The 25,830-nt window shown below is 50.7% G+C and overlaps 10 protein-coding genes across 10 annotated transcripts; 6 read left to right on the top strand and 4 right to left on the bottom strand.

Moving 5' to 3' along the window:
* Positions 1-300: 300 nt before the first annotated feature.
* LMH87_005804 (uncharacterized protein) lies at positions 301-3,182 on the top strand (the record flags this gene model as incomplete). The annotated part of the gene is made up of 11 exons (XM_056203590.1): positions 301-368; positions 435-597; positions 734-901; positions 961-1,621; positions 1,676-2,571; positions 2,628-2,746; positions 2,803-2,821; positions 2,874-2,882; positions 2,940-2,990; positions 3,067-3,099; positions 3,165-3,182. The coding sequence occupies 11 exons, from the start codon at positions 301-303 to the stop codon at positions 3,180-3,182; spliced, it is 2,205 nt and encodes a 734-aa protein (XP_056059033.1).
* Positions 3,183-3,306: 124 nt separating this feature from the next.
* On the top strand, positions 3,307-3,519 carry LMH87_005803 (uncharacterized protein; the record flags this gene model as incomplete). The annotated part of the gene is made up of 1 exon (XM_056203589.1): positions 3,307-3,519. One exon carries the CDS (start codon positions 3,307-3,309, stop codon positions 3,517-3,519), a length of 213 nt encoding a protein of 70 aa, XP_056059032.1.
* A 58-nt stretch (positions 3,520-3,577) lies between these two features.
* LMH87_005802 (uncharacterized protein) lies at positions 3,578-4,510 on the bottom strand (the record flags this gene model as incomplete). Its single annotated transcript, XM_056203586.1, has 1 exon — positions 3,578-4,510. One exon carries the CDS (start codon positions 4,508-4,510, stop codon positions 3,578-3,580), a length of 933 nt encoding a protein of 310 aa, XP_056059031.1.
* A 1,014-nt stretch (positions 4,511-5,524) lies between these two features.
* LMH87_005801 (uncharacterized protein) lies at positions 5,525-7,141 on the top strand (the record flags this gene model as incomplete). The annotated part of the gene is made up of 4 exons (XM_056203585.1): positions 5,525-6,505; positions 6,563-6,840; positions 6,892-6,896; positions 6,954-7,141. 4 exons carry the CDS (start codon positions 5,525-5,527, stop codon positions 7,139-7,141), a joined length of 1,452 nt encoding a protein of 483 aa, XP_056059030.1.
* A 499-nt stretch (positions 7,142-7,640) lies between these two features.
* LMH87_005800 (uncharacterized protein) lies at positions 7,641-9,048 on the bottom strand (the record flags this gene model as incomplete). The annotated part of the gene is made up of 8 exons (XM_056203584.1): positions 7,641-7,674; positions 7,758-8,229; positions 8,286-8,342; positions 8,405-8,497; positions 8,552-8,684; positions 8,744-8,779; positions 8,877-8,946; positions 9,005-9,048. 8 exons carry the CDS (start codon positions 9,046-9,048, stop codon positions 7,641-7,643), a joined length of 939 nt encoding a protein of 312 aa, XP_056059029.1.
* Positions 9,049-10,792: 1,744 nt separating this feature from the next.
* LMH87_005799 (uncharacterized protein) lies at positions 10,793-13,615 on the bottom strand (the record flags this gene model as incomplete). Its single annotated transcript, XM_056203583.1, has 4 exons — positions 10,793-10,991; positions 11,517-12,127; positions 12,176-12,896; positions 12,960-13,615. The coding sequence occupies 4 exons, from the start codon at positions 13,613-13,615 to the stop codon at positions 10,793-10,795; spliced, it is 2,187 nt and encodes a 728-aa protein (XP_056059028.1).
* Positions 13,616-14,865: 1,250 nt separating this feature from the next.
* On the top strand, positions 14,866-20,214 carry LMH87_005798 (uncharacterized protein; the record flags this gene model as incomplete). The annotated part of the gene is made up of 7 exons (XM_056203582.1): positions 14,866-15,159; positions 15,207-16,935; positions 17,395-17,624; positions 17,674-17,730; positions 17,786-19,397; positions 19,491-19,940; positions 19,994-20,214. The coding sequence occupies 7 exons, from the start codon at positions 14,866-14,868 to the stop codon at positions 20,212-20,214; spliced, it is 4,593 nt and encodes a 1,530-aa protein (XP_056059027.1).
* Positions 20,215-20,549: 335 nt separating this feature from the next.
* On the bottom strand, positions 20,550-21,098 carry LMH87_005797 (uncharacterized protein; the record flags this gene model as incomplete). The annotated part of the gene is made up of 2 exons (XM_056203581.1): positions 20,550-20,897; positions 20,964-21,098. The coding sequence occupies 2 exons, from the start codon at positions 21,096-21,098 to the stop codon at positions 20,550-20,552; spliced, it is 483 nt and encodes a 160-aa protein (XP_056059026.1).
* A 712-nt stretch (positions 21,099-21,810) lies between these two features.
* Positions 21,811-22,387, top strand: LMH87_005796 (uncharacterized protein; the record flags this gene model as incomplete). Its single annotated transcript, XM_056203580.1, has 2 exons — positions 21,811-21,855; positions 21,911-22,387. The coding sequence occupies 2 exons, from the start codon at positions 21,811-21,813 to the stop codon at positions 22,385-22,387; spliced, it is 522 nt and encodes a 173-aa protein (XP_056059025.1).
* A 2,459-nt stretch (positions 22,388-24,846) lies between these two features.
* On the top strand, positions 24,847-25,139 carry LMH87_005795 (uncharacterized protein; the record flags this gene model as incomplete). Its single annotated transcript, XM_056203579.1, has 2 exons — positions 24,847-25,068; positions 25,134-25,139. The coding sequence occupies 2 exons, from the start codon at positions 24,847-24,849 to the stop codon at positions 25,137-25,139; spliced, it is 228 nt and encodes a 75-aa protein (XP_056059024.1).
* Between the last annotated feature and the right edge of the window lie 691 nt (positions 25,140-25,830).

Genomic DNA, 25,830 nt, shown 5'->3' with positions numbered 1-25,830 from the left:
CTCTGCATTTGTTGCTCGCTATGTGATCGAATTTTTTTGTTTGTCAGAGATGCACCTTATTCAAGTCACAATTGTCGTATTTAGTGGTCAAGGCGAATGCCCAATCGCTAGCGTGCAGTGGCTGACCCTGGTCAAGCTTGTCCGCGTGCCGCGTAACTTTGTGGGCAGACCTGCCAGTGTTTACAGTGGTGTCACCCGCCAGCGAGTCGCGAACCTTGCTACATTGGAAGCGTCAATACGGCAAGGAGCCCCCGCATCCCATTTCTCCTGCTGCATCGCGAGCGACCACGAGCGTGCATTATGGATACCAGTATTCAGCGTGCGTTGAACGACAAGCTCTATGACAAGCGCAAAATCGGCGCGCTCGAGTACGATGCCACCCGCGTTCCTCCGCCCAAGCTCATCTGACAACCGACGCTAACCATGTGACGTAGGCTTGAGAGAGTCATTCGGGAGTTAGTGGCCAGCAAGGATTATCAGAGAGTTCACGACGTACTCGAGCAGCTCTGTAACGACTACGCTTATGCGGTTCACCAACCGCATGCAAGGAATGGCGGCTTGATCGGTCTTGCTGCGGCCGCCATCGCCTTAGGCCCAGTACGTGAACAGTCGCTCGTCTAGCCCAATACTGTTCTTATCATCTCACACAAGAAACCTTCCCTTACTCCTGCTTAATTTCCTTCAAAATCCCGCGAAAGTTTCTGAACAAAAACGCTAACCAGAATCCTTTTAGGAACTTCCTCGCTACCTCTCGAAGATTGTGCCGCCTGTATTGGCCTGCTTTACTGATCAGGATGCGAGAGTGAGGTACTATGCTTGTGAGGCCATGTATAATATTGCCAAAGTGGCCAAAGGGGAGATTTTGATCTATTTTAACAACATATTCGATCAACTTTGCAAGGTATGGAACGAGTTTTTCCCTTCGTTTTGAGCCACAACTCTAACCACCATCATACGTAGCTTGGAGCCGATTCCGAACTTTCTGTCAAAAATGGAGCAGAGCTTCTCGACCGACTCGTCAAAGATATCGTGTCCGAGTCTGCCGCCTCTTATGTTTCAGTGCTTGAAGCGCAACCAGATATAGACAACGACAAGGACGAGCTGGAGGACCCGCGCGTGCACCTTCCGACTGCATTCTCTTTACCAAGATTTATACCCCTTCTGAGAGAGCGCATATGGGTCTCAAATCCATTTACACGGCAATTCCTAGTCGGCTGGATCACGTTGCTGGACTCGATCCCGGACTTGGAGCTGGTGACATATCTTCCTCACTTCCTCTCCGGCCTCCTGAAGTTTCTGTGCGACCAGAATAGCGATGTGCGGACCGCCACCCATACCTGTTTAGACAAGTTCTTGAGCGAAATCAAGCGCATTTCGCGTGTCAAAAAAGGCATACTTGAGAGCAAGAAGTCCCGTGAAGGTGGAAAGAGAAAACGACAAGAGTCCATCGACAGCGGGAGCTACCGACCAGAGCCAGAGGAGGGTGATGAGATGGAAACTGATATGAGTGACGACGGCGGAGATGAAAGCTGTGAGGATGACTGGATTCCCGGGCAAGACGTCGAAGTCAACTACAAAGAGATTCTAGAAATTCTCACTGCATCTCTAGAGTCACCACTTGGTACGCCCATCTTTCACCTGCGTTTGAAGCACTCAGAGCTAATGTCTTAAACAGAAGAGGACAGTCTTTTGGAATCCCTGCGGTGGATTGTGGGATTTCTCGATATCTGCCCTGGAGAAGTTTTGCTGTTCACGCCAAATATTTTGGCACATATGCTGCCGGCAATGGCCAGCACCAAAGACACAGTTCAAATGGCAGCAACAAGAGTGAATAATTCTTTAATGGATTACGTGGTCTCGCTGACGGATGAGTCGGGCGCACCGCATTCTGCTCTTCCAGTGCCAGGATTCTCCGGCTCTAAACCAAGTCTACCGCTCGAGAAGCACGAAGCAGCTGGTAGTAACCGAGTTTCGGTGCCAAGCGCCCGTGATCCAGACCAAAATTCCATGCTGTTGCAAAGCCGGACCGCGTCTGCGCAGATCGGAAGCATTCCTCAAGTCCAACCTGATTTGGACTATGCTGCGGCTGTGAATTCTCTGACTCTACTTTTCTTGAACGATCACGAAGCCACTCGAGTTGCAGCTTTGACATGGCTCATTATGCTGCACAGAAAGGCGCCTAGAAAGGTTCTAGCATTCAATGATGGCACATTCCCGGCCTTACTCAAGACCTTATCCGATCCATCTGACGCCGTCGTCACAAAAGACTTGCAACTGCTTTCACAGATTTCCAGGAACAGCGAAGATGATTATTTTGCGTACTTCATGGTCAATTTGTTGCAGCTATTTTCTACAGACCGGAAGCTTTTGGAAATACGCGGAAACTTGATCATTCGGCAACTCTGCATCAGCCTCAGCCCAGAGAGGATTTACCGCACCCTTGCGGATTGTATCGAAAAGGAGGAAGATGTTGAATTCGCGAGCATCATGGTTCAGAATCTTAACAATAATCTCATCACAGCTCCACAGCTTGCAGAAGTGCGCAAAAGACTGCGCAATTTGGAAACGAAGGTATGGCGTCAGTCGACGATTGATATACAAGGCAAAGAATATTAACACTTCAGCAGGATGGCCAAACTTTGTTTGTCGCTTTGTTCCGTTCTTGGTGCTACAATGCAGTCGCTACATTTTCGCTTTGCTTGCTTGCACAGGCTTATGAACAGGCATATAATTTACTGCAGATTTTGTTAGTCTTTCCCCAAGAACATTGTTTTGCTATACCTTACTTACTTGCCCTGTTAGTGGTGAATTGGACATGACTGTCAATATTCTTATCCAAGTTGACAAGTTGGTGCAACTGATCGAGTCTCCAGTGTTCACGTGTACGTTTGATATGCCCTCCTTTCAATAGTGTTTATCTGCCTAACAGGCTATTATAGATCTTCGTTTGCAACTGCTTGAGCCCGAAAAATATCCGTACTTATACAAATGTATGTATGGTATCCTCATGCTATTGCCGCAATCTTCAGCTTTTGCTGCACTGAAGAATCGACTCAACAGCGTTAGCGCTATTGGGTATTTGCATGCAGCGCCCCGCAGGTAAGATGACCTGCCGTCATACAGAACATAGTAATGGAGGACATGATGTATTAACCGATGCTAAGCGCTGCACCTTCGTCTAGCAGCTCCGGCTATGACAGACCAAACCGTCTCAAGGGGCGCGAAGAGGGCGGCATTCGTTGGGTGGAATTGTTGGAGAAGTTTCGCAGTGTCCAGGAAAGAGCTCGTCGAGCACAGAGACAGAATATGGACAATGACGATGCTCCCAGCATCGGTGTTGGCGAGCTCAGAATAGGCGACGGCTCGTTCGACCCTAGAGGAAAGGATGGCAGAACAATTTCCAGCAACCCACCCCCCCAGAAGGATGCGAACGCGCCAGCGGCAAAGAAATCTGGCCTGGGAAGACAGTTTGGGAGGCTTGGAGGCGCAGTCTCTGGCAGGAGCAAACGTAATACTTGAGCAAACTCGCAATTGGTTAGCTACCTTGTAATAAAACAGCACAAATCTGCCTGTCCCGTCACCTCTTCGCCGGCGTTTCGCGTTCCACTAGACCTCGGAACGCTGCATCTCGTTGCGACATGATACCTTGTAGCTCTCTTCGGTAGGCATTCAACTCATCCCTAGCCAAATCTGGGTTGCTCGGAAGACCGCGAAATACAGATATACGATTCTCGAGCTCTTTTTTGTTCTCTACTAAGGCGATAAAATCGTCTTCCTCCCGGAGAATATCGTGTACTGTGAAGTCCGAGGAAGCAGTAGCTGATTTCAGTGACGCGATCCTCCTCCCAAATTCCGGTACTTGGGCCGTCATTGCCTTCACAGTGCGTTGCAATTCCAAATTGCGTTTAGCAAGACCTTCTGGTACGCTGCAAACCTCGTCCTGCATCGTTTTCAGCACGTTGTTGGCGTGCACGATTTCTGAGTGGATGTTTCGCCCCAGAGACTCGGCTCGAGACGCCATTTGCTCAACTTCAAAGATAGCAGACTGTGTACCAATGATAGCGGCGCCTAAGTGCTCGGGCTCTGGTAAAGAAATCTTGGTAGAGAGTGCCATGGAAGACATGGAATCGAGTGCGATTCTTCCTTCTTTCGGCAGCTCTTGCTCAATAATATGGAGCAACGACTCTCTCATTGCAGATGGGGTGACTAGCGTAGTATTTCCTGCTGAATCAGCGTTCCGAGGCAACTCGCGGAGAGCATCTCGATCAACGCGTGCTATTAGATGGGCTTCTTCAGATGCCGTATCACTGAAAGCGATGAGAGCAAGCAACGCTCTCATAGTGTCCGCGTTGCGTTCAAAAGGCGGTGGCTGACGGTCTGGAAACTGCGCTGCGACCCAGCAATCGACAAACGACCAGTCTTTAGCCTCTGTGGCGGCAATTCGAGCAACTGACGGCGAGAACATGGAAGCAGGAGCGTCCGCCTCAAAACGGCCGCGTCGATAAGCCATCGTGAACGGTATGGCCAGCTAAGAGAAAGAGCTATTTTGGGAGGTCGGGGAGGGGGGGGGCAGAGCATCGATGGTGTTCGGGATTAATCCACAACAGTATGATGAATTGCCAGGCAAGAAAATGCCGCGATCGGGAACAAAGGTTGGGACAGTGAATGGTTGGCGTACCCATCATGGTAGCCGGACCTCTCTGGATTGCGCTCTGCGGGCTCTATTCGGTACTGGGCAGTGGAGCACTAAATTACGATCAAGCCACCGGCGATTTCCTCTGGTACTGGAGGTGCCTGGCTTGGCCGCCGTAAGTCGCGACGATGCGGAGGATTCACGACCGGTATGAGCAGCGCAGCCGAACGAAATGGAAGAGAAAGTGATAGCGTCGCCATATTTTCTGAAATATCAGAAAGCACAACTCTTACCGACTGTTCCTTTAAGCCATGGTCCATCTATAAAATCAAGGTGCTGACAACATTTAGCCACGTTGAATACGAAAAGGCCTGCAGGTACTTTACTTCCAATTACTGGTGCCACCAATGGTGGGACTACCTTATTAGGTTTGCTTGCCCATCTGGTACCTAATTACTATTATGTAGGTACCTGGGTAGGCTCGTAGGTAGGTAGGTACCTAGGTACTTAGGTACCTAGAGATAATACTGGTAGCCGGTGCATCGGTGCCACAGCAAATGAGAAGTGCCACAGTGGCCACTTTCTGCCTGGCAGGCTGGCTGGCATTTATCTGAGTGACATGCATGAGGACAACGTGGGCAGTCGAACCCATCATCAACACGTGCACTCGCGCAAGCAGGACATCTCTTTGCTGCGCTTTGACAGGTGCGAGAAGCTCCGCCGCAGAGATTCGGAATTCTTTGTTTGTGTGACTTCCGCTGCTGATATCTTGAGCGCACGAAGAGCGCTTCCGCGTCGCAGTTCTTCCACCGACCGATCGGCAAATTTGCGATTCACCTTCGAAAAACACCTACGACCTCTTGAAACTTACCACCAAGCGCGGCCGCGAAGATGTGGATTACTTTCTCTCGTTTGGCTATCACTGCCAGCGTCCTTGCCACGGCTACAGCACTTTCGGCGCAGGACATTCCAACTGATCTTCCGGTCTCCTCACTGCTGAGCAACGCGCAGACGCACCTAGCCAGGGGCGAGACCAGCGCAGCCATTCTCTACTACGATGCTGCCATTATCAGGGACCCGAACAACTACCTGACCATTTTTAAGCGTGCGACTGCGTTTTTGTCCATCGGCCGAGCCAACCAGGCAACAGAAGACTTCACCAAAGTGCTGGCTCTCAAGCCTGGGTTTCAGGGCGCCCACGTCCAGCTGGCCAAAATCAAGTCAAAGGTCGCAGACTGGGAAGGTGCTAAGGCTGAATATATTGCGGCAGAGAAAGCCGGGGACTCTCCCGAGCTTGTTGAATTGGCGGAGGCGGAGACAGCTGCAGCCGCTGCAGCAGAGGCTTTGAAGAACCAGAGCTGGGATGACTGCGTCAACCACGCCGGTATTGCCATTGTCGTCGCTTCTAGATCTCTAGCGCTGCGTGAATTGCGTTCCAACTGTAGGTTCGCGCGTGGTGACATTGAAGAGGGTATGGGCGACCTGCAACACGTTTTGCACTTGAGATCTGGCGACACGTCACCTCATGTTCTCATATCTGCCACTAGCTTTTACGCTCTTGGCGATCTGGAAAATGGCTTGTCGCAGATTCGCAAGTGTCTCCACTCTGATCCTGATTCAAAGGTCTGCAAGAAGCTTCACAAGCAAGAAAAGGCGTTTCAGAAGGGCCTCAATCGGGCTATGGGGCAACTCAACAGAGGTCAAGCAACAACCGCTGGAAGAACGCTTGTTGGCACGGAAGAAGACGTAGGCTTGATCACAATGCTCAAGGAGCAGACAGAAGAGTTACGACAGTCTGGATCTATTCCTGAAAAAGCCCCTTCACAATTGTATGGCAGGGTAATTGAATTGGCCTGCCATGCTTACTCAGAGGTACCACTCCCCCACTACGAGCCGATTCAGACATAAGCTAACTGTCTGTCATGAAAGGGTAACCACAAAAATGTTGAGAGATACTGTGACGAAGCTTTAGAGCTAAACTCGGAGTCATTCTGGGGCATGCTTTATCGAGCGAAAGCTTTGTTGAAGAAGGACGAGTTCGAAGCCGCCATTAAGACCCTTGAAACCGCCATTGAACTACACCCCGACAAGCGCGACAAGACTAACCCTGTCATGAACAAAGCCCAGATTGCTTTGAAGCGAAGCAAAACGAAGGACTATTACAAGGTTCTTGGCGTGGCCAGCGATTCCGACGAGAGACAAATTAAGTCGGCATACCGCAAGGCCTCTAAGCAGTTCCATCCTGATAAGGCTCACAGCCAAGGTATATCGAAAGAGGACGCTGAAAAGAAGATGGCTGCGATTAATGAGGCGTACGAAGTGCTCAGTGACGCGGAGCTTCGTGCCCGATTCGACAGAGGTGATGACCCCAACTCACAAGAGAGAGGAAACCCTTTCCAAGGCAGTCCCTTTGGCAACGGCGGCGGACACCCTTTCATGTTCCAGCAGGGCGGCGGTCAACAGTTCAAATTCAACTTTCCTGGCGGCGGAGGTCCATTTGGATTCTAAAGGCAAAGTTGTAGACTCGGGGGTTAACGGAGCTAATCGCGAATTTTTGTCTCTTCACTGGCCGTTTGTACATATATCACGCCATTGCTAGATACACCAGAGAACATCGGATTTGCATAGAGGATGCGGCGTCGCAGCATGGCAACGGTACCCGAGCCATCGCTGGTAATACGGTGCTTGTTTTCGAGGTATTATAAAAAGAGAAACTTAAACGAGGCACTCTGAAAGAATACATGTAAACAGCTCTAACTGCACATTTCCCACATAAACCCAAACATGACCGCGCGAGACTTTGTGTCACGGTCTATACATTCCAAGCATTTGTTGGCTGGCCATATGCATCATAGCCTTCGAAATAACTTTTTTGAGCAAGCACAAGATTACAAAGCCAGTGGGCAGTATAGGCCTTGTCGCCACACTGGTCAATAATGATTTTGTTGAGACGCCGCATCGTGCTTCTGCGTTGGTATGATGTCTGCATCTTGTCCCTGCAATATTGCTACTGTCTATCGTTGCGTCGGATGAAATAAGCTCTATTTGTCATTGGTCAGCAACTTGTGACGGCTAAAAGAAGATTCACAACTTCGGAAAAGAGTTATGGATTTCTTCCACGTACTTGGAGAATTCATAAGCCGACCAGCAAATGGCGGTGCTGGGCATAGTTGTCACGATGCGAGGTCGGACACCCTTGAAAAAGCCGCGTAAGCCTTCGCGTTGGTACAACAAGCGGCAGCCACCGACAAAACTGTTGATGTTTTGCACAGCGGGATCGCTTGATGTGCCCTTGGTCTGCAAAATCGTCTTGATGACGTCCATAGGAGTGGTAAGACCAGCGGCGAAACCACCCGCAACAGCACCAGCTAAGCAGTGGGTGACAGGATCATACTTCTTCGTAGGGTTCAGGGTTGTCGATAGCGATTCGTATGCGAGAAATTGCAAGGCCGTGAAAGGAACGGTCATGGAGAGTGTCGTGGGGTATGATAGATAAAAGGCACCGAGGCCCTCGTTTCGGTAAATGTACTTGGCACAGTCCACCATGGAACGATACATCTTGCTAGAATCTTGAATCTGCATTCGCTGTTTGATGACTGCATCGCAATTATTAGACGATGTCTTATGGATATGCTCCCGTTGAGTTAATTACCATCGAAAGGATTCATAAAAGCGTCACTGGCAATCGTGGCTGCCGCACCGCTAGTAGCTTAACAGAAGCGTGTCAGCAAGTTTCACTCATCGTCACAGCAATCGTTCGTCGAGTCTCACCGGCTGCAAGTGGGTGATGAACGCCTGCTTGGTTTCCTCCCATAGCATGTTTCACGGCCTCGTACGTAGCAAAGTACACCGCATGTGCAGGGCCTGTCCATGCGTTAGTGCCGATTGATACGTGGTTGAATATGTCAGTCACCATACCAGCTCCAACAATGACGCTAGACATTCCTCGCCAAAGGCTAAAGAAGCCTTCACCAGACGCCATCTGGTATGTGCTGCGAAGCACGCCGCTGTATGCAACAGTCGTGTTCGGGTTGAGGACTTGCATGCGAGTCTGGCGGTAATTAGTCACTGAGAGGGCACAGATGATAGCTTTTCTGTATCAGGACATACCTTAACTGCATCAATAGGATACATGACAGTGTGTTCCTAATTCTCCGGTCAGTGATGATCGAGCACGAGCTTGCGTTGGCAGCGCGCAAGTGGTCGAGAAGGTTGCCCGGTCGAGGAAAAGGGCAACACGTACGGCTATGCCTGCGAAAGCGCCGGCTGCCATGTTTTGCAGCAGTGAGAAGTTGGGCGGTAGTGACTCATAACTGATGTCAAAAGAGTTAGCACTTAGTTGAAGCAGGGCTTCTAGATATATTGCCGTACTCATATTCATCGGCATCGGCATCGGCAGCAGCTGGCAGGGCCATTTCGGCCACAGCTGTAGGCGCTGGGCCGAAAGCTTTCGAGTCTATGGCCGCCAGGTTGACGGTTTCGAAAGGGATGTCACTTCAAACACGCGCAAAGCTGTCGCAGTATCGATGTCGAATGGACGAAATTGAGTTGTCGGTAGTGGTGGCGGAGAGTGAAAAAGGGTGGCGCTCCTGTCGGATGCACCAAGAGCCGGTAGACTAGCCGATGGTGGAAGAGGGCACGGCTTCAGTGAAATCTGAAGCGAGCGCAAGCAGAAATAAGCCTCGAAGCAGAAGTCGGACGGGGAAGCTCAATAGGCGGCCTGTTTAATCATGTGTGCGGGTGACGATGCTTCAGCAGACACCAGAGGTTGCCCAGAGCACATTGGGAAATTTGCGTTTCTCCGTTCGCGGCCTCGGAGTCCGGGGGCGAGCCGCTAGGGACATGCTCAGAGCTAGCAAGGTTCGGTACCTAGGTACCTGCCTTACCTGCTGGCTAGCTCGTGGCTAGGTACCTTACTTACCTACCTACCTAGGTAGTTACCGGCGGGGTGCTCAGTGCTAAATAGCGGCCACACCACGCTGTACCTCTAGCAACCGTCTGCAGCAAGCTGTACTGGTAATGACTGGCAGGCAGCACTAATAAGGTATCTAACAGCTACCTAATAACTAGCAACACTCGATGTTTGCATCACCCCTTACAGTAGTTGGTTAGATAAGTTGGCTAGGTAGGCAGCGGCCCTAGAGGGATAAGGTGAATAACAATACAACAGATCTACAACGTAGCAGCGGTTACTGATTCCGCGTGGTTAAGGGACGCTGCATCGCCATGTAACAAATAGCAGACCTACAGTCGCAAACACTTTGCCCTGCAGATTGGAAACGACGTCGCGCTTGCACTGTCACAAGCAATAATGACACAGAAATCGGGTGCTCAGGTTAGGGAGCAGTAGTAGTAGTAGTCCACAACGGCAGTCAAGCTTGAGGGCAGACAATGGGCTATGGGTATACACGTCAGAGCATTTACTCGGCTAAAGAGCAACACCAACCAGAAGAACCATTGGGCAAGACAGCAAAGCTGAGCATTGTCACCACCGGCCCCTCGGTGTTGAGCATCTGATAAGAAGCACTCGCTACGCAGGCGAGAGCCCCTTGTCTCTAGCAACCCACTGAGTGTGGCGTCGGCATCCTCGGGTATATCACTCTACACCCGGTTTTCTGCTGGCAGTGCGAGATCAGCGTTGGTAGACAAACAGGATCACACAGTTCTCCTATTTCTCGCCGCAGCGGTCTCCTTCACTCGAATTGTCAAGCTTAAAATAGCATCTTCATTCGCCCATTGCTACAAGAGTGCAGCGGCCTCGACTCTGCGGACAACAAATAGTTGGTATATGTATGGGTATCCAGAGTTTCCACTGAAGCTGCGAGCAGCTTGGCAGCACGGCAGGTTGCAGACGGTCGCTGTGGTAGAGATTGCCAAGTGTCCTAGCAGGGGACTGCGCAACGCAAAGCCGGCTCGTCGTAACGCCGAATAGAAAACCTGTAGGGCAAGTCATTATCCGCCGAAAAACGCCGCTAATCTCATTTCCGACGCCTCCACGGAGTAGGTAGGCGCTCCGACCAAATCTTACGTGCAGCTAGAGCTTCACAGGGGTCTCATTCTGTTGATTTCAGTCGCATAATGATTCGCCCGTATTTTACTTTGACCAGGTTGCAGCGGCTTTAAAGGCTTTTTTTTCCCAAGGCTTCGTCTATTAGGACATTAGACCATGCCACTCCCACGACGGCCGTGCTGGGTCTGTCGCAATTGATATATCAGCCCCAGTACACCTGCATCCGGCTCAGCCGTATTGGCTGCACTGTTTTCGCGACTCAAACCCTTGGCCGGCGATGTCTCCCAAACAGATTCACCCAGAATTCCATCGCCGTCGTCAGCATCATCTTCGAGTTCATCATCGGGCCTGGTATGCATTTTGCTCGGCAAGGTCTGTCCAGGCTCTTCGGTGATTTTGCTCTCTCCAAGTCTCAAATTCCTAGGTGCGCGGTATTTCGATAATCCTTTCGCACTACGCCCACCACTCGGAGGATGATGGCGTGGGTCTAGAAGCATTGATGCCATTGGCGACGGCTGCGCTATTCCCACTGGACCTCTGGATGCTGTTCTATCGCCAGGCGAGTAAGGGGTGTCATGCCGTCCATCAGGTCGCCCAGCTTGAGTTGCATGCAAGTCTGCTGCCAAAGTCGGAGAGTTTAGACTTGGAAATGCGGGAGGTGGATGGAAGTGGTGCCTCGCACCGGGAGGCAGATGACCGGGGATCCCTGTTCTCGGGTTTATGACATAATTGTCCAAGAAACCATAGTATGATGCTGCCATTTTCCCATGCTTGGTAGTGTAATAGTCCTCTCGAACGTCGGGTGCGGCGCCTCGTTTGCCACCGTTGCCCAGTCCCTTCTTGAAGTCAAACACTGCAAATGAGCAGACGTACCCGAGTCCGTCGACATGAACAGTAAATTCACGGAAAAAGTCAACGATTTGGTCGCTGCATCTTGGAAGGGCGAACAATAGGAGCATCGGGGTCGTTATAATCCCCATGACTTCCTCCAGGAAGATCACGACCTTCATTTTATAAAGCTCGGCAAATTCTTTCTTCACTTCGAAGCTGTGGAGTCTGTCTTCCCAGTGCTCAGGCATATAGTGTGTATACTCGATGACATTGCGAAGAGCATACTCGGGGTTAAAGACTGCAGTCTCTTCGGATACCATACCACGAGTCATAGCCCATATGGCCCCAAAAATGCCTAGATAGAATAGCACAGTCCTATCCTTGGTAATTTCAAATCCAAGAAACAGCTCCGAGTCAAGCACTGTGCACACTGCTAGCACAGCAGTGATCGCGCCGGACATAAATGCCACGCTTCTCGCTATATCTTCAGTCATCCTCTTCGGAAACTGGTCAACATATCGTGTTGCGAATGGGAAAGACATGTGCAGCCTCTCATAGAAAATATGTGGCAGTTCGTTGAATTCGCGAAACTTCCACTCTGCCAGGGCTGTGTATTTTCTCGCAGCTGCTAGTTTTGGGTCCTTTTGGTACTCCTAAAACAAGTTAGCAAACAGCAAGTTCACGAGTACGATATCACTAACATTGTAGTAGGTGAAGAAGTAGACAATAATGACATATGCAAGAACAATTGGGGCGAATAGAAGATTCAATATTCCCGCGAAAAGGAGTCTTTGTCGCAACTTTTCACTCAAAATTCTTCGGCGGTCAACGCGCAAGAAGTCTTGCTGCACTTGGCCTAGTTCGTTGAAAGCCATGTCGAGGATCCCATAATGAAGGTACCACTCCATCGTCTTCGAGAACAGCTGTCTGCCGTGCATGAACGGAATTGGTAGAGAGAGGTTCAGCACATCTTTGTTTATCATGGCAATGAGATAATTCTCTTTTCGCATGAGTCTGTTTGCAATATCGTGAGCGTCTAGTCTTTCCTTTGACTGACTACCCATGAAACGTCGTAGCTTTGCGGGGATATTTGCTGCTGTTTTGGGATTTTGATCCCGTAAAGACATAATCCTGGCAACGATATCTTGCCAAGACACAGTCTGCATGTCTTGCTCTGGAATTTCCAGTAGACAGATGTAGAACTCTCGTATGTGAATCAAGCGGCGTATCTCGAGGAAGTATTGGACTGATTTCCATATGAAGAAGAACGAGTACAGCCATATTCCGAGGTTCCAGAAGCCCGACATTTTTCGAGTACATTGTGGGATAATGACTTGTTCGAGCGACTTGCTCCTTGGCACCTTACCGTAGTCGACACATTGCGTGAGAAACGTGAGAAGAACCGCGACAAACAGCGTTTCCCTATAAAAGCGCTAGTCAGCAAGACCGTCGCCATGTGGAGTAGAACGCCGTGTATGCACTTACAAGAGCCACAGGGCATTTGAGCAAAGAATGCACCACATGCCTCCACCTTCGTAGTAGTCGTATACATCTCTCATGAAGGTATCCAGACTGGACGTATTCACCCATCTCCACAGGGCGCGTTCTCGCCTGCCTCCAAAACGAGTGCCTGTCATTACGGAACGAGGCTGGGCACCCGGACTGCTGTCATCCCGATACAATTGTTGCTGTCGTTTGGCAGTTTCCCATCGGGCTCTGTGCGTCGCAGGCGAGGGTGTCCTCCAGGTTGTTGGCTCCATTGTGCCCTGGGTAGTCACCCCCGCCATGGCATCAAGTCGTTGTGTTGGCTCAGAATTGTTCTCGATTAGGAGAGATGCGGGAACATCTTCATCCGGATCTTCGTCATCAACTGCCCAGGCAGTGATTGGCTGTGTGCTCTTGTCTTGTTTTTTCGAAGAGGGAGAGCCGTTCTTCCGGCCACGTCCGGCCATAGTACTTCCCATGGCTATACGACTTTCTCGAATAATCATATCATCGACTTGCACATCTCTGAATTCATGCATTAAGTTTTCCTCGTCGAGCGCTCGCATCCTTCCATCTTCGAGGTCGGGAAGGTCATCGTCTCGGGATCGAAGCTGGTCGTAGAACGATTTGGTGACGTTTCGAGATGAGGCCTCCATTTCGGCGGTACGTGCGATGTTGGTATTATAGCGGTGTACTCAATGGGTGCCAGAGGTCGAGCTTCGAAGCCCAGGTTTGCCAGAACGTGGCTTGTTTATCGCCTGCTGCGGCAAACGAAGTTCCGGCAACAAGTATTAGAGAATAACTTGGTGCCAACTTGTGCAAGTATTCGTTGGCTGCTGCCGTTCTCACATGATTTTACCAATAATAAGGGGGAAAACGGGTTTCCAAGGCGGGAGCTTGATAACCAAGCCAGGTCTTGTTGAGAAGGGCGAAAAACGTCAGGTGCACGCGAGAGAGCATGTCATGCTGGCTGTCTGCTGCCTGGCGGCTCATGTGTCTACCTCTAATGTGGGGCGATGGTGCACTCTCGTCTACTGGTACAGCTCGTACCGATTCCAAACTGAAGCCGGTTCCATAGAGCAACAAAAAATGAAAATAATGCGAAAGTTGTCGTCGTACCAGCTGGCCGGCTTGCCAGGGCTGCGCGGGTAAGTCAAACATTCTTTTTCGATGGTGCAGAAGCATGATATTGTGAACATAAATGTAACCTACATAGCTTGCAGGCCCACTTAGGTACAGGTACCACCTACTGATGCCTGGGTAGCTAGCTACCTACGCGCGAGGGGGCTGTTTTTCAGAAGGGGTCAAATATAGTGTTAGAATTAATATGTATTCCTCCTATTGTGTTAGGGTATTAGAACGCTTAACACATTTTAGAAAAAAAGATATAAAATTTCTAGTATAACTGGGTGCCCTAATATCCTGACACGAGGGGAGGAAAGCCTAGCAAACAGAGGACCTCTCAGGTGCCCTGTCCAAAAACGCCCCCCTCCCGCGTAGGTACCAATACCAAGGCGCGCGCCTAGGTAGTAACCCTCTTGCCCTCCAGCCCTCCGCACAGCGCGCCACACATTCCAACACATGTCCCCCAGGCATCCCCAACAACCTGCTCCCTTTCAAATTCGGTTGGTCGTTGGTCGGGTGGCAGCAGAAATCGGCCGCCGCCTGTCAACATACTACTTCGTACACCACACGGATAGCTATCCTTTATGCCATAATCGGCAGTTGTCACTCAGGCCTAGCGAATCTACCTCGCCGGAGGTGCGCTGCCGAAAGCAAAAGCCACATCGCCAAAGTGAGCAAAGTTGCGGCAGACTAGGCGGCCAGACTGTGGCCGCATCTCATCAGCCGTACACGTTCTACCCAGGGAAAAACGCAGAGACGGCGTCTTTACTCCTGCGTCAGCATGTCGCAGGCAGCGCCTCTAGGCTTTACTAGCCGCCCTGAAACCCCGAAACTGGGAGAAGCACACGGTTACCTAGGTGTTTCAAACAAGGGAACAAATCCTCTTGCCGCCAAAGTATCCGTTGTTTTGTCTACGTCGTACTCAGATGCAGACTTTCGCGGTACAGTTGCGCTGATAGATCAACGCGGCATAAAAAACGACGGGAAAACAAGGCGGAGACTCCGATTGGATCTGCAAAAGGAGGTCATTGAGAAAAATGGCAAGATATTGGAGGGCTTCGGCTCTGTTTCAGAGGTAAGTCGGACGGGTTTCATGTATATTTCAGCTGTTGACCGAAACAGCAATTGAGGCGCATCAAATCGATACTTGATAAACTCAATACCGATTATTCTGGAATGAAGCGCACCATAGCTGTGGCACATGACGAAATTGAAACGCCTCTTGTCGAAGCGACATTACTGCTTGAAAAGCGAAGAGGTACTGACAGAAGACGGCATCTCCTGCAAGCTTTACGTGAGCGCTTTGTTTTATCGGAAGATGAAGAATTGGCACTCACTTCAACGGCCGAGCCTGTCAACGATGATTTCTTTGGGGCTCTTGCAAAAGCCAAAAAGATCAGCCAAGAGTGCGAGGTACTCCTTGGCTTTGAAAGGCAGACTCTGGCCTCCGAAATTATGGAGAAAGCATCAAAGAATATCGGATTTGGCTACCAAAAGCTGTACAAATGGGTTCAGCGCGAGTTCAAGACTCTTGACCTGGAGAACCCTCAAATGAACGCTACCATGAGAAAGGCCCTCACAGTGCTCGCCGCCAGACCGTCGCTGTTTCAAAACTGCCTCGACTTCTTTGCCGACGCAAGACAGCACATCTTGTCTGACTCGTTCTTCGCAGCCCTGACAGGGAATGGCACCAGTGAAGGCTTCATTGCGGTCAAACCGATAGATATGATTGCGCATGATTCTCTTCGATATGTCGGTGACATGCTGGCATGGGTTCACTCCGCCGCGGTCAGCGAAAGAGAGGTTCTCGAGGTACTTTTTGTTAGCGACGGCGAGGAACTCGTCAGTGGTATTAACAGTGGCCGCGATGCTGAGCTATGGCGCATCATCTCCGACGAGGAATGCGACGAGTTCAATACCTTGAAGGCGTTGAACAATCTTGTTGACAGAGATGTGTCTGGTGCAGCTCGTATACTCCGGCAGCGGGTAGAGCAAGTCATACAATCTAATGAGGACTCGATCCTGGCATACAAGCTAGCGAATCTTCTCAAATTCTATGGCGTAATGCTTCTGAAATTACTTGGTCCAGATTCTAGCCTTCTTGGTTCTGTCCGCAGCCTGGAAAGGGAGGCCATGAGGCAATTCAGGGCTTTACTTCGGGAGCACATTGCTGCCGTTCGAGCCGAGCCCCAAAGTGTGCCCTCTGATCTGAGCCCACCAGTCTTCTTGCAGGACGCCCTCAAGCAGATACAAGTCATACTGAGCACCTATGAAACATCAATGACATCAGCCGAGAGTAGGGAAGACAGTATCGACGAAGTACTAGCCGAAGCCGCAGATCCTTTCATTCTCGACAGTGAAGCTCTAGCGAAGTCCATGTCAACCCCATACAGCTCCATATACCTGATCAATTGTGGGCTGGCTGTTGCGAACTGCTTCAGGCAAAGCTCCCTAACAAGCAAACGAGAAGAACAGCTAAGGGTATTAATCAGTAAAGAGGCAGCAACTCTTACAGACTCTCAGCTGGAGTTCTTCCATCAAGGCTCTGGCCTGGCTGATGTGATCGCGGCAGTGAAGGAATGCGCACACTCCACTATCCATCTAATCACAGTCAGCCGGCTTTCTGCTTTAAGCAGTGAACTGGATCATTTCCTCCCATCAGCATATATCGATGCCCTCGAGCGTCTCGGGGCGCTGCAAGACTCAAGCCTTGCACGAAAGATAACAAAGGAGGCAGCTGACTGCTTTTGCACAGGTTTCGAGTTGTTAGAGAAGCGCATTGATGCACTAGATGCGGCCAAGAACGACAACCGCGATGATAATTTCCGGAGCGTGTTTCCCCGGACAGCGAGTGAGCTTCGGGTCTTACTGTCATAGTCCCGCTATGGAGACAATGTCAGCGGTGGCCTAACTAGTAACATCGCTTGAGTAACCCCATGCGCCTTCATGTACATAGTTGTTAAGAAACTGCAGAAAACGAATGTTAAATACTCATGACACCCTAGGCAGACTACTCATAAGACATAAGAATTGTCGGTTATAAGCCAGGAGAATGTCTGGGCGTCGCAATTTCGCACTACACTACTATCGACGCGTATCAAAGGCTTTGAGCGCTCAGCTATGGCCAGTTATACTACCTACCTGATCACCTATCTAGGTATTCCTGCGCATCGCTGTTCTCTGCTTAGGCCGTTTTTGTGCATGGCTTCCCAGGTATTTCGCATCCAAGGAAGTCGTCTGTCTGCCCCGCTATCAGCGCCTAGGTCAGCTCGACTGCGTGCAGTTTTGCGCCAAGCCCTTACGTCACCAGCCAGGCTCTGCCCCAGAGCCAGATTACTAGCGCACGAGCACGGGACGTGCCTGGGCACAACAGACACGAATCCGGGTCAGGCAGGTTTAAGTTTTGCCAACACTGTCCGCAACGCCAAAGCGAGGAGGAGGACTGTCCCCAATTACCACAATCCGACTTCATCCTCGGACAAGCAACGAGCACGCCTCTCCAACCTGGAGCAAAGCAAACGCTCATATCGACTACTATGTGTACAGCACCTTTGCAATGTTGCGCAACCGAGTATTTACCGCTCTCCAGAAGACGTACGATGAAAGCTACTTGAGCTGCTCTACTGCTGTATATTATGAGAGCCAGGTAAATTTCTGCTCAGTCTTCCATGCAACGAGAAAGCTGACCCTTGGCGCTGCAGGGAGATGAGATCGAGGCTCTTAGGCACTGGCGCAATGCCCTTGCCCAAATATACGAGCACAACGCAACCAAAGCAATTCCCGGCTATGGACCACAGACTGATACAGAAAAGGCGCTTGTGGACGCTTTGAAGGAATTAGAGCTTCAATGCAAGGAGAGGCTTGATCTTTTGGAGGCTCTGAAAGCGTCTAGGGAAGATGAGACAAGCTCCGATACGGGCGGGAAAATATCGAAGGCGCCGAGCCCATTTGATTCGCCTACGAGATCAAAGAATTCAATCGGAGGTGGGACGATTCCCGCGGTCACGTATTCCGAACTATCACGCCCTGCAGTTCCTCCACGGCCACCACTACCGATCCGCACAGTATCGGAGATTCCACAGTCTGGAGAAAGCTCGCAGACTAGCGATGCTACATTTCACCCCCGATCAAACTCCAGACCGCCAGCCCTTAGCGTGCCGCCCAGAGCAGATCGAACGTATAGATCGCCCAGTCCCGAAAAGCACACAATGCGTACAACTCTTCGCTCTTCCAAGTTCGGCGAAAAAGGGTTAGCGCCTTCACGAAAATCAGCGCGGCCTGCAGCTGAGGGGCCAAGTAAGGCGGCAACGCTGGCCTGGAGCGCTCTTGGATCTAGAGAGCGTGCTCAACGAACACCACCTTCTGAGAATCTTTCTTCTACATCCACGAGCAGTTCTAAAAAGGCCGCAGATCATCTATCCAAGCAAAGGTCAACGCCGACACAGTGGGATAGCCACTCAAGAAGACTTGTTCAGCCAAAGGATATAGATGGCCCTACAAATGGTCAACTTACCGGAGCGCGACACTCTGATGAATACCCATACACAAACCCATCTTTCCTGTCCGTGAGCGCCGCGTCCAGTGCGCTTAGCTCCACAACCCAGCTCGGATCGCAAGCAACTGAGAGTGCATTTACTCGTCCGGAGCGTTACCAGCCTTCACGGCCGTCAGCCAAGCCGCAAAAAGAAGATCGTTCTAACGGTTCGGGAACGGCAGATGAGTCTGGAGAGTGGTCGGAAAGACGAAGCGCATCCGAGGTTCCCACTCAACGGAAGGCGGCGACAAGATACCCCAACACGACTAAAGCGACTCAGAGCACAATCAGACCTGAACAAGCAACCCGAAATCGCCGGCGGGATCGACCCAAGCCGAGGAATGGATCCGCATCCGGTACTTCTGGAGACGATAACGGCAGTCAGTATGCGAAGCCACTCAAGAACAAGACTCCCATCAACCGTGACGTTGGCGTGCGCCCAAGTGCTCTGCATAACAGGCCGAAACCGACAAAACGCAAAGGTGATAAGGAAGAGCCTATCAAAGTTGATGGATCAAGCGAGTCGTCGGAAGAAACCGAAGAAAGCATCGCCGACAAGGCGTGGAAAACGAAAAAGGCGTCCATCCTCAAACATCTGCCTCCTGGTGTCGACGAAGGCGCGGCCAAGCAGATTTTAAACGATATTGTTGTTCAAGGGGATGAAGTACATTGGGGTGATATCGCTGGGCTCGAAATCGCAAAGAATGCCCTGAGAGAAACTGTTGTGTACCCATTCCTGCGCCCTGACTTGTTCATGGGTCTGCGAGAGCCAGCTCGGGGTATGCTTCTATTCGGGCCGCCTGGGACAGGTAAAACTATGCTTGCTAGGGCGGTGGCTACCGAATCACAATCTACTTTTTTTTCCATCTCAGCGAGCAGCTTAACAAGCAAGTATTTGGGAGAGTCGGAGAAGCTGGTTCGAGCTCTGTTCGGCCTAGCACGCTCGCTGGCACCAAGTATCATATTCGTGGACGAAATCGATTCCCTTCTGTCCCAACGATCTGGCTCAGGCGAGCACGAGGCGACCCGTCGCATCAAAACGGAATTCCTCATCCAGTGGAGCGACCTTCAAAGAGCGGCAGCGGGACGTGAAACGACAGAACGGGATAAAGAGCGCGGTGATGCGAATCGTGTGCTTGTCTTAGCCGCAACTAACTTACCATGGGCAATTGATGAGGCAGCGAGGCGCCGCTTTGTGAGGAGACAATACATTCCTTTACCCGAGCCAACTACGAGAGAGACGCAGATACGCACACTGCTAGGCCAGCAAAAACACAGTCTATCGTCTGGTGACGTCCATACCCTGGTCGACTTGACTGATGGTAAGCTACCTCTTGCGAGTTATGATGAGCCGTTCGAACTCTAACAAAATTAGGATTCTCAGGCTCGGACATCACAGCACTCGCCAAGGATGCAGCCATGGGTCCACTCAGATCTCTTGGTGAGGCATTGCTGCATATGACCATGGACGAAATACGGCCTATCAGCCTTGTAGACTTCGAGGCAAGTCTGCGTACCATCAGGCCTAGTGTGAGCAAATCTGGGTTGAAAGAATATGAAGATTGGGCACAGGAGTTTGGAGAGCGTGGTGGCTAAGCGGGTGGGCCAGGGCCAGCCGTCGGGATGTGTTACATGCACCTGAAAGTAAATTATTACTAGCAAATGTCGGTTCGGATCAATCGCTGTAATTCAAGTAATTGTAATTGGTCACTGCAGTCGAGCAATTGGTTATCAGCAGCAACATATGGCCTGGTCTACTTAATGTACAAGGTCTGAGACTCCTCAAACATAGCTCGTCAGACGCGGCGAAGAAGTACAATGCCAGCGTGGCATAGTAAGGGGGCAAAGCCATACATCTCCATAGTGATACATGAAAGTGGCGGCGGCGGATGTTTCGACGCCGCTGTTTCCTCAAAACGACAGTGTTGCACTTATTGATCGGACTTCGCCATGAGCTGCTCCCATGCTGTATGCTTCGCTTTGCGCTCATCCGCTGCAGCTATTTTGAGGGCTAGACGCTGTTCCTCCTCGGACTGCTTTCTCAGTGCTTTTCGCTCGTCCTTGGCCTCCTTCCTAGCTTCTCTTTCTGTAATTATCTCGTCCAATGACGGGACCGGAGGTCTGTTCTCGATCGATTCTCCATATGGAGCAATTATCTGCTTCACCACGTGCCGTTTATGTCGCGATGTTGGCCAGCCTGGCGCGATAGCAACAACATCGCCTGTACGAAGGGAAGAGTTTGGGTCGTGAACGAGGTAGTGTTTTGGGTCGGCGTAGAACTGCAGTCGTTAACAAGAGCCCTTTGATCAAGTATTACATCAGGCTAGGTATGATAATCCGCGCACCTTGTTCACGATTTTGTTCCACTTTTGCCCTGCGACTCTGACTTTGACAGTTTTCTGCATCAAACCCGCCGATACCACAACGCCGTGCAGCTCATGGGACACGCGGCGCGCAGCCTTGGTCACTTGAGATAACATGTCCGCCGCAATGAGCAAGCTTAGGGCTATGCTTGTATGAATCGAGAGGCTATTGCCTGAACCAGAAAGAATAATATTGTAGATAGCAATACTGGTAGGGCGACAATATCGACATCGCTCTCCTTGGATTGGGTGGGCTGAAAAATAGCAGCTTGGCCAATAATAAGCCCATCACTCCAGCCTTGGTTAGTCAGCACGCTAGGTTCTCCAAGCGCTCCAGTACTAGTGGAACGGCAAATAGCTCCGTCGATTCTTTTTCTTCATGGTATTCGACCAGCATCGCTACCAATTCTAAAAGTTCGGGACCGTTCGATAAGCTACTCCAAATAACCAATATTCACAAAAGCATTCTCGTGCCGGATAGCACCATGTCGTCTCCTGATCGCCGAGCGGGCGTAAAACGGCCAAGTATGAGTCAATTGATCACTTGGTTCTCAACAGGAACTACATAAACAGCACAATACTGACTCCTTCTCCGAAATTTGCAGGAACACAATCGCTACCACCCCCCGAGCTTCCCCAATTGGTCGCGGAACAAAGTACGCCGATCCCGCCGACAGACAAGGATTCCCAAAGACTCATTGTCGTTTTGTCCAACGCCAGCCTTGAGACCTACAAAGCGTCACACAGCACCAGCAGTCGCACTGGTATACACCGTGAGGAGAAATACTCGCTGTTGAACAGCGATGAACACATTGGCGTAATGCGTAAAATGAATCGCGACATAAGTGATGCTCGCCCTGATATCACCCATCAGGTTGGTTGAAACAACTTGAAGTGAGAAAGCTATGATCGTGCTAACTTTACAACAGTGCCTCCTCACGCTATTGGACTCGCCTATCAACAAAGCTGGAAAGCTACAAATCTACATTCACACTGCAAAGGGTGTCCTTATTGAGGTTTCTCCTTCAGTAAGAATCCCTCGTACTTTTAAAAGATTTGCTGGTCTTATGGTGCAACTGTTGCACCGTTTGTCGATTCGCTCTACAAACTCAAATGAAAAGCTCCTGAGGGTGATTCAAAATCCTATTACTGATCACTTGCCACCAAATTGCCGGAAAGTCACACTGAGCTTTGACTCGCCGCTGGTCCGTGTGCGCGAATACGTCGAATCAGTTGGCTCTAAGGAGAGTGTCTGCGTGTTCGTTGGTGCTATGGCCAAGGGCGCGGACACGTTCGCTGACTCCATGGTTGACGAAAAAATCTCAATCAGCAACTATTCTCTCTCTGCCAGTGTAGCCTGTAGCAAGTTTTGCCATGCGGCTGAAGATGCTTGGGATATCCTCTAATTCACTTTTCTCGCAAGCTATTGGCTTTCTGGCAGGAAAGACTCGGTGAGGCTACCACCAATCACCACCAAAAGGCTACTGCTGGACTGGAATGAGATAACAAAGCGAACAAATTGGGACCTCAATTCTTGGCCGACGCTTAGGGATCCCAGTATGAGATGTGAGACCATCGGGGTCAATTCACCCGTCTGCATATCCGTCTCTCCAACTTCCCAGATCAGTCCAGGATGTGGCCTTCGGACGATCCAGCCATTATCCTATTGGACATGCAAACGTGAGATAACTCAGTACGTGTTATGGGGGTGACCCAATCAGACTGCGAATGCGACCAGCCTGGCACATGCTCGTGAGAGTAGCTGGTTGAGCATAACTTTCTCGGGCACGAATCCAATCTCTCACAGTGAAAGACATACGGTCTTGGTGGCTGTGCTTCTGCTTGTTCCAAAAGTTCGCCGCAGTTGGTGTGAGGAGTGAATTTCCAGTTTCCGTCAGCGCGACTTTACGCAAAGCTACCTGGGCCATGGTGAAGGCAGACTTAGTCATATCTCGTTGCGATAGCTAGTATAGTTTATGAATGGCATGACAAAGTCCTCAAATTACTCTCTGTGGATGCTCTGTGCCACTGCACTTTTGCTGCATGTCAGCCACTATACGCATAGTGCTGCCTAGTTTCAAAGCAGCGGGATTATGCAAATCAAGTTGGGTGCCGACAGCTGCAAAACTGCCCAACATTGGCCCAGTTTATCGCTCATTGGACCATAATATCTCACTTTTGTTGAAATTTATATTCGCTGGCAACTCGTCAGGCTTACATGCAGAACTCCGCTTTTTTATGCAGCCAGCTGAGAGACGTAGATTGCCAACCACAATATCGGTGAGGTCGAGCCATCTCAGAAGCATTTGAAGGCGTTCGATACTCGTTAAAACTTGCAGCAACATAGCATTACTGTCTTTGACCACCATACCTGTCTACACCTCCGTCTTGTGTACCAAGCAACATGCAGTTCCCGTGTATCGAAGTATCACAATTAGCGCCTTCAACCTCTTTTTACGCTGCTGCCCTTCAGCCTCTTGGTCTTCGTTATCTTACGTTAGAAAGTGCAGCAGCTGGCCCCGACTTTGCAGCATTTGGCTGTAGCCGGGGCCCAGTTCTACATCTCCGCCAGGTTGCAAGGCCTGCCATGCTGCGAACATCATCTTTTCGAATCAGTGCTCCGTCCGTGGCGGCCATTCAGGCCTTCTACAAGCAAGGAATAGAAGCAAACCCAGCGTCCGCTTTCCCTGCTGAACATTCTGCCGATCACTCAATGATATTCGATCTGGATGGCAATGTGATGCAAGCTATCTATACTGGGCTTGTTTGCGGGCCTGAGAAAATCTCCGGCCACTTTACTCTCACACTGAATCCACAGCAAGAGACGCACGTTTGTCAAGTCCTACCTTTTGGTGCTGAAATTATCGACGCTGGTGGCAGCACAAAGAATATGCCGAAATCTCATATCTGCGCCGCAGAGAACCCTGGTCCAATACAGGCGAAGACTGAAGACACCAATACCCCTGGTGGCGGTATATCTACCGTTCTTGGTGCCCTTGTGGGAGTCGCAGCCGGCGCAGCGGCCGGCGCGGCGATCACCTACGGTATCATGTCGGCCGGGACACCTGAAAATCTGGCAAACGAAGTTGATCCGAGACCAAGCTCTCTTGCCCACAATGGACAACCTGCCGACGCTGCTAGTATATCGGGTGGTTTGGTTGGCAGAGATCATCACAAACCAATTCCGTTGCGATCTCATCGAATAAAATTCCAAGAAGATCACTCAACGCTAAAAAGACCATCGACCCGGCCGAAAACATCTGTTCATGAAAGCGGAGTCCCTCAGAGCCGGGGTCAGGATATCGAACATGATGATCGAGAAGGGAACGGAAAACAGCTGGTTAAGATTCCCAGAGATGCGGACCTCATTCCCGTGAAGGCTCGTTCCAGGACACCATCGTCCGCGCCTGCAAGAAATGCTGCATCAACTCGACGGCTTGCACTTCCCCCACCGGCCGACCCGTCTCCGGGGACAATGGCAAACTTAATTGAAGATCCATCGTCAGAGAAAGAACACGAAACGTTTTTTTCAGCCCAGTCGCGCGTTTCTTCATCACCCGTTACTCCCGGGCGGGCATCAGAAAGAAGCAGTGAACCTACAAAGGCGGTGGCTTCTTCGGCGTCAAAGCGCGCTGACAGTAAGAAGCCACCGAACGGGGGCAATTCTCAACAAAAAGGCTATGTTGAGAAACCGACTGGCTCAAAACGTTCATCTGAGCCACGCTCGAATGGGGGTGTCTCTCTTCAGGCGCGTTCTACTGCAAAGCTCACCGAATCTTCGCAGCGCTCTTCCAAGACCGCTCCTGGTCGTTCAGTCACAAGTGATGTCTTCGATACGCGAAGTCATGCCTCCTCCACTAGAAAGATGGGTCTATCCTCGAGCCGCAACAGCGGCGAGGATAGACGCAGCCGCGTCTCAGCAAGAGACATTCCGCTGCCTTCTAGTCGGGTAGGTACCAGCGAGTTCTTCGAAACAGAAAGTCATACCTCTGCCAGAAAGACAGATCTATCCAGGAGTCGCAACAATAGCGGCGAGGATAAACGCAGTCGCGTCTCAGCAAGAGACATTCCGCTGCCCTCTAGTCGGGTAGGTACCAGCAAGTTCTTCGACACAGAAAGTCATGCCGCTAGAAAGACGGATGTATCCGCTAGTCATAATAACCACAGCGACGACAAACGAAGTCGCGTCTCAGCAAGAGACATCCCACTTCCATCCAGCCAGGTAGGCACCTGCGAATTCTTCGATACAGTCAGCCATGTATCTACTAGAAAGGCGCATTCATATGCGAGTTGTAAGGATATTGGCGGCGCTAAGGATTCACGCAGCCATATCTCTGCGAGGAATGTACCCCTGCCGGCCAGTTGCGTGGATTGCGGTAGCAAGGTTGCGGACCGCAATAGCCATGTTTCAGCGAGAAATATTCCACTGCCTGCCAGTGGCGTCGGTACTGATTATCTCCATGGCTCCCTGAGCCACATCTCTGCAAGAAATGTTCCGCTTCCTGGTAGTCATGTTGGAAGCAGCCGTGCGAATTGGGACGATGACGCTAGGAGCATAGCGCCGAGCGACAGCATTAGTTGCATTGGAAGTAAATAATGTCCGTCTTGGGTATTATATCGCTTTAGCCCACCGCTGCTTGTCTATGTAATGATAGCGTCTGATTACAATTATCTTTTATCGTCTTGCTAAGGCATTCAGGCGGCGCTGGCGCCAGGTCGTTTTTGTTACGTGAATTAACCATATCTTGAGATCCACTCTCGCACACATACCACCAGGCCGATCCTCGGCGACCCGTTAAATTTCTACGCAAGACTTCGACTTCACACGTGCGGTCGCCAGCGTTGACAT

Source organism: Akanthomyces muscarius, chromosome 1, assembly GCF_028009165.1.
Source record: "Akanthomyces muscarius strain Ve6 chromosome 1, whole genome shotgun sequence".
Lineage (NCBI taxonomy): Eukaryota > Fungi > Ascomycota > Sordariomycetes > Hypocreales > Cordycipitaceae > Akanthomyces > Akanthomyces muscarius.
This window is presented reverse-complemented; position numbering and strand designations above follow the sequence as displayed.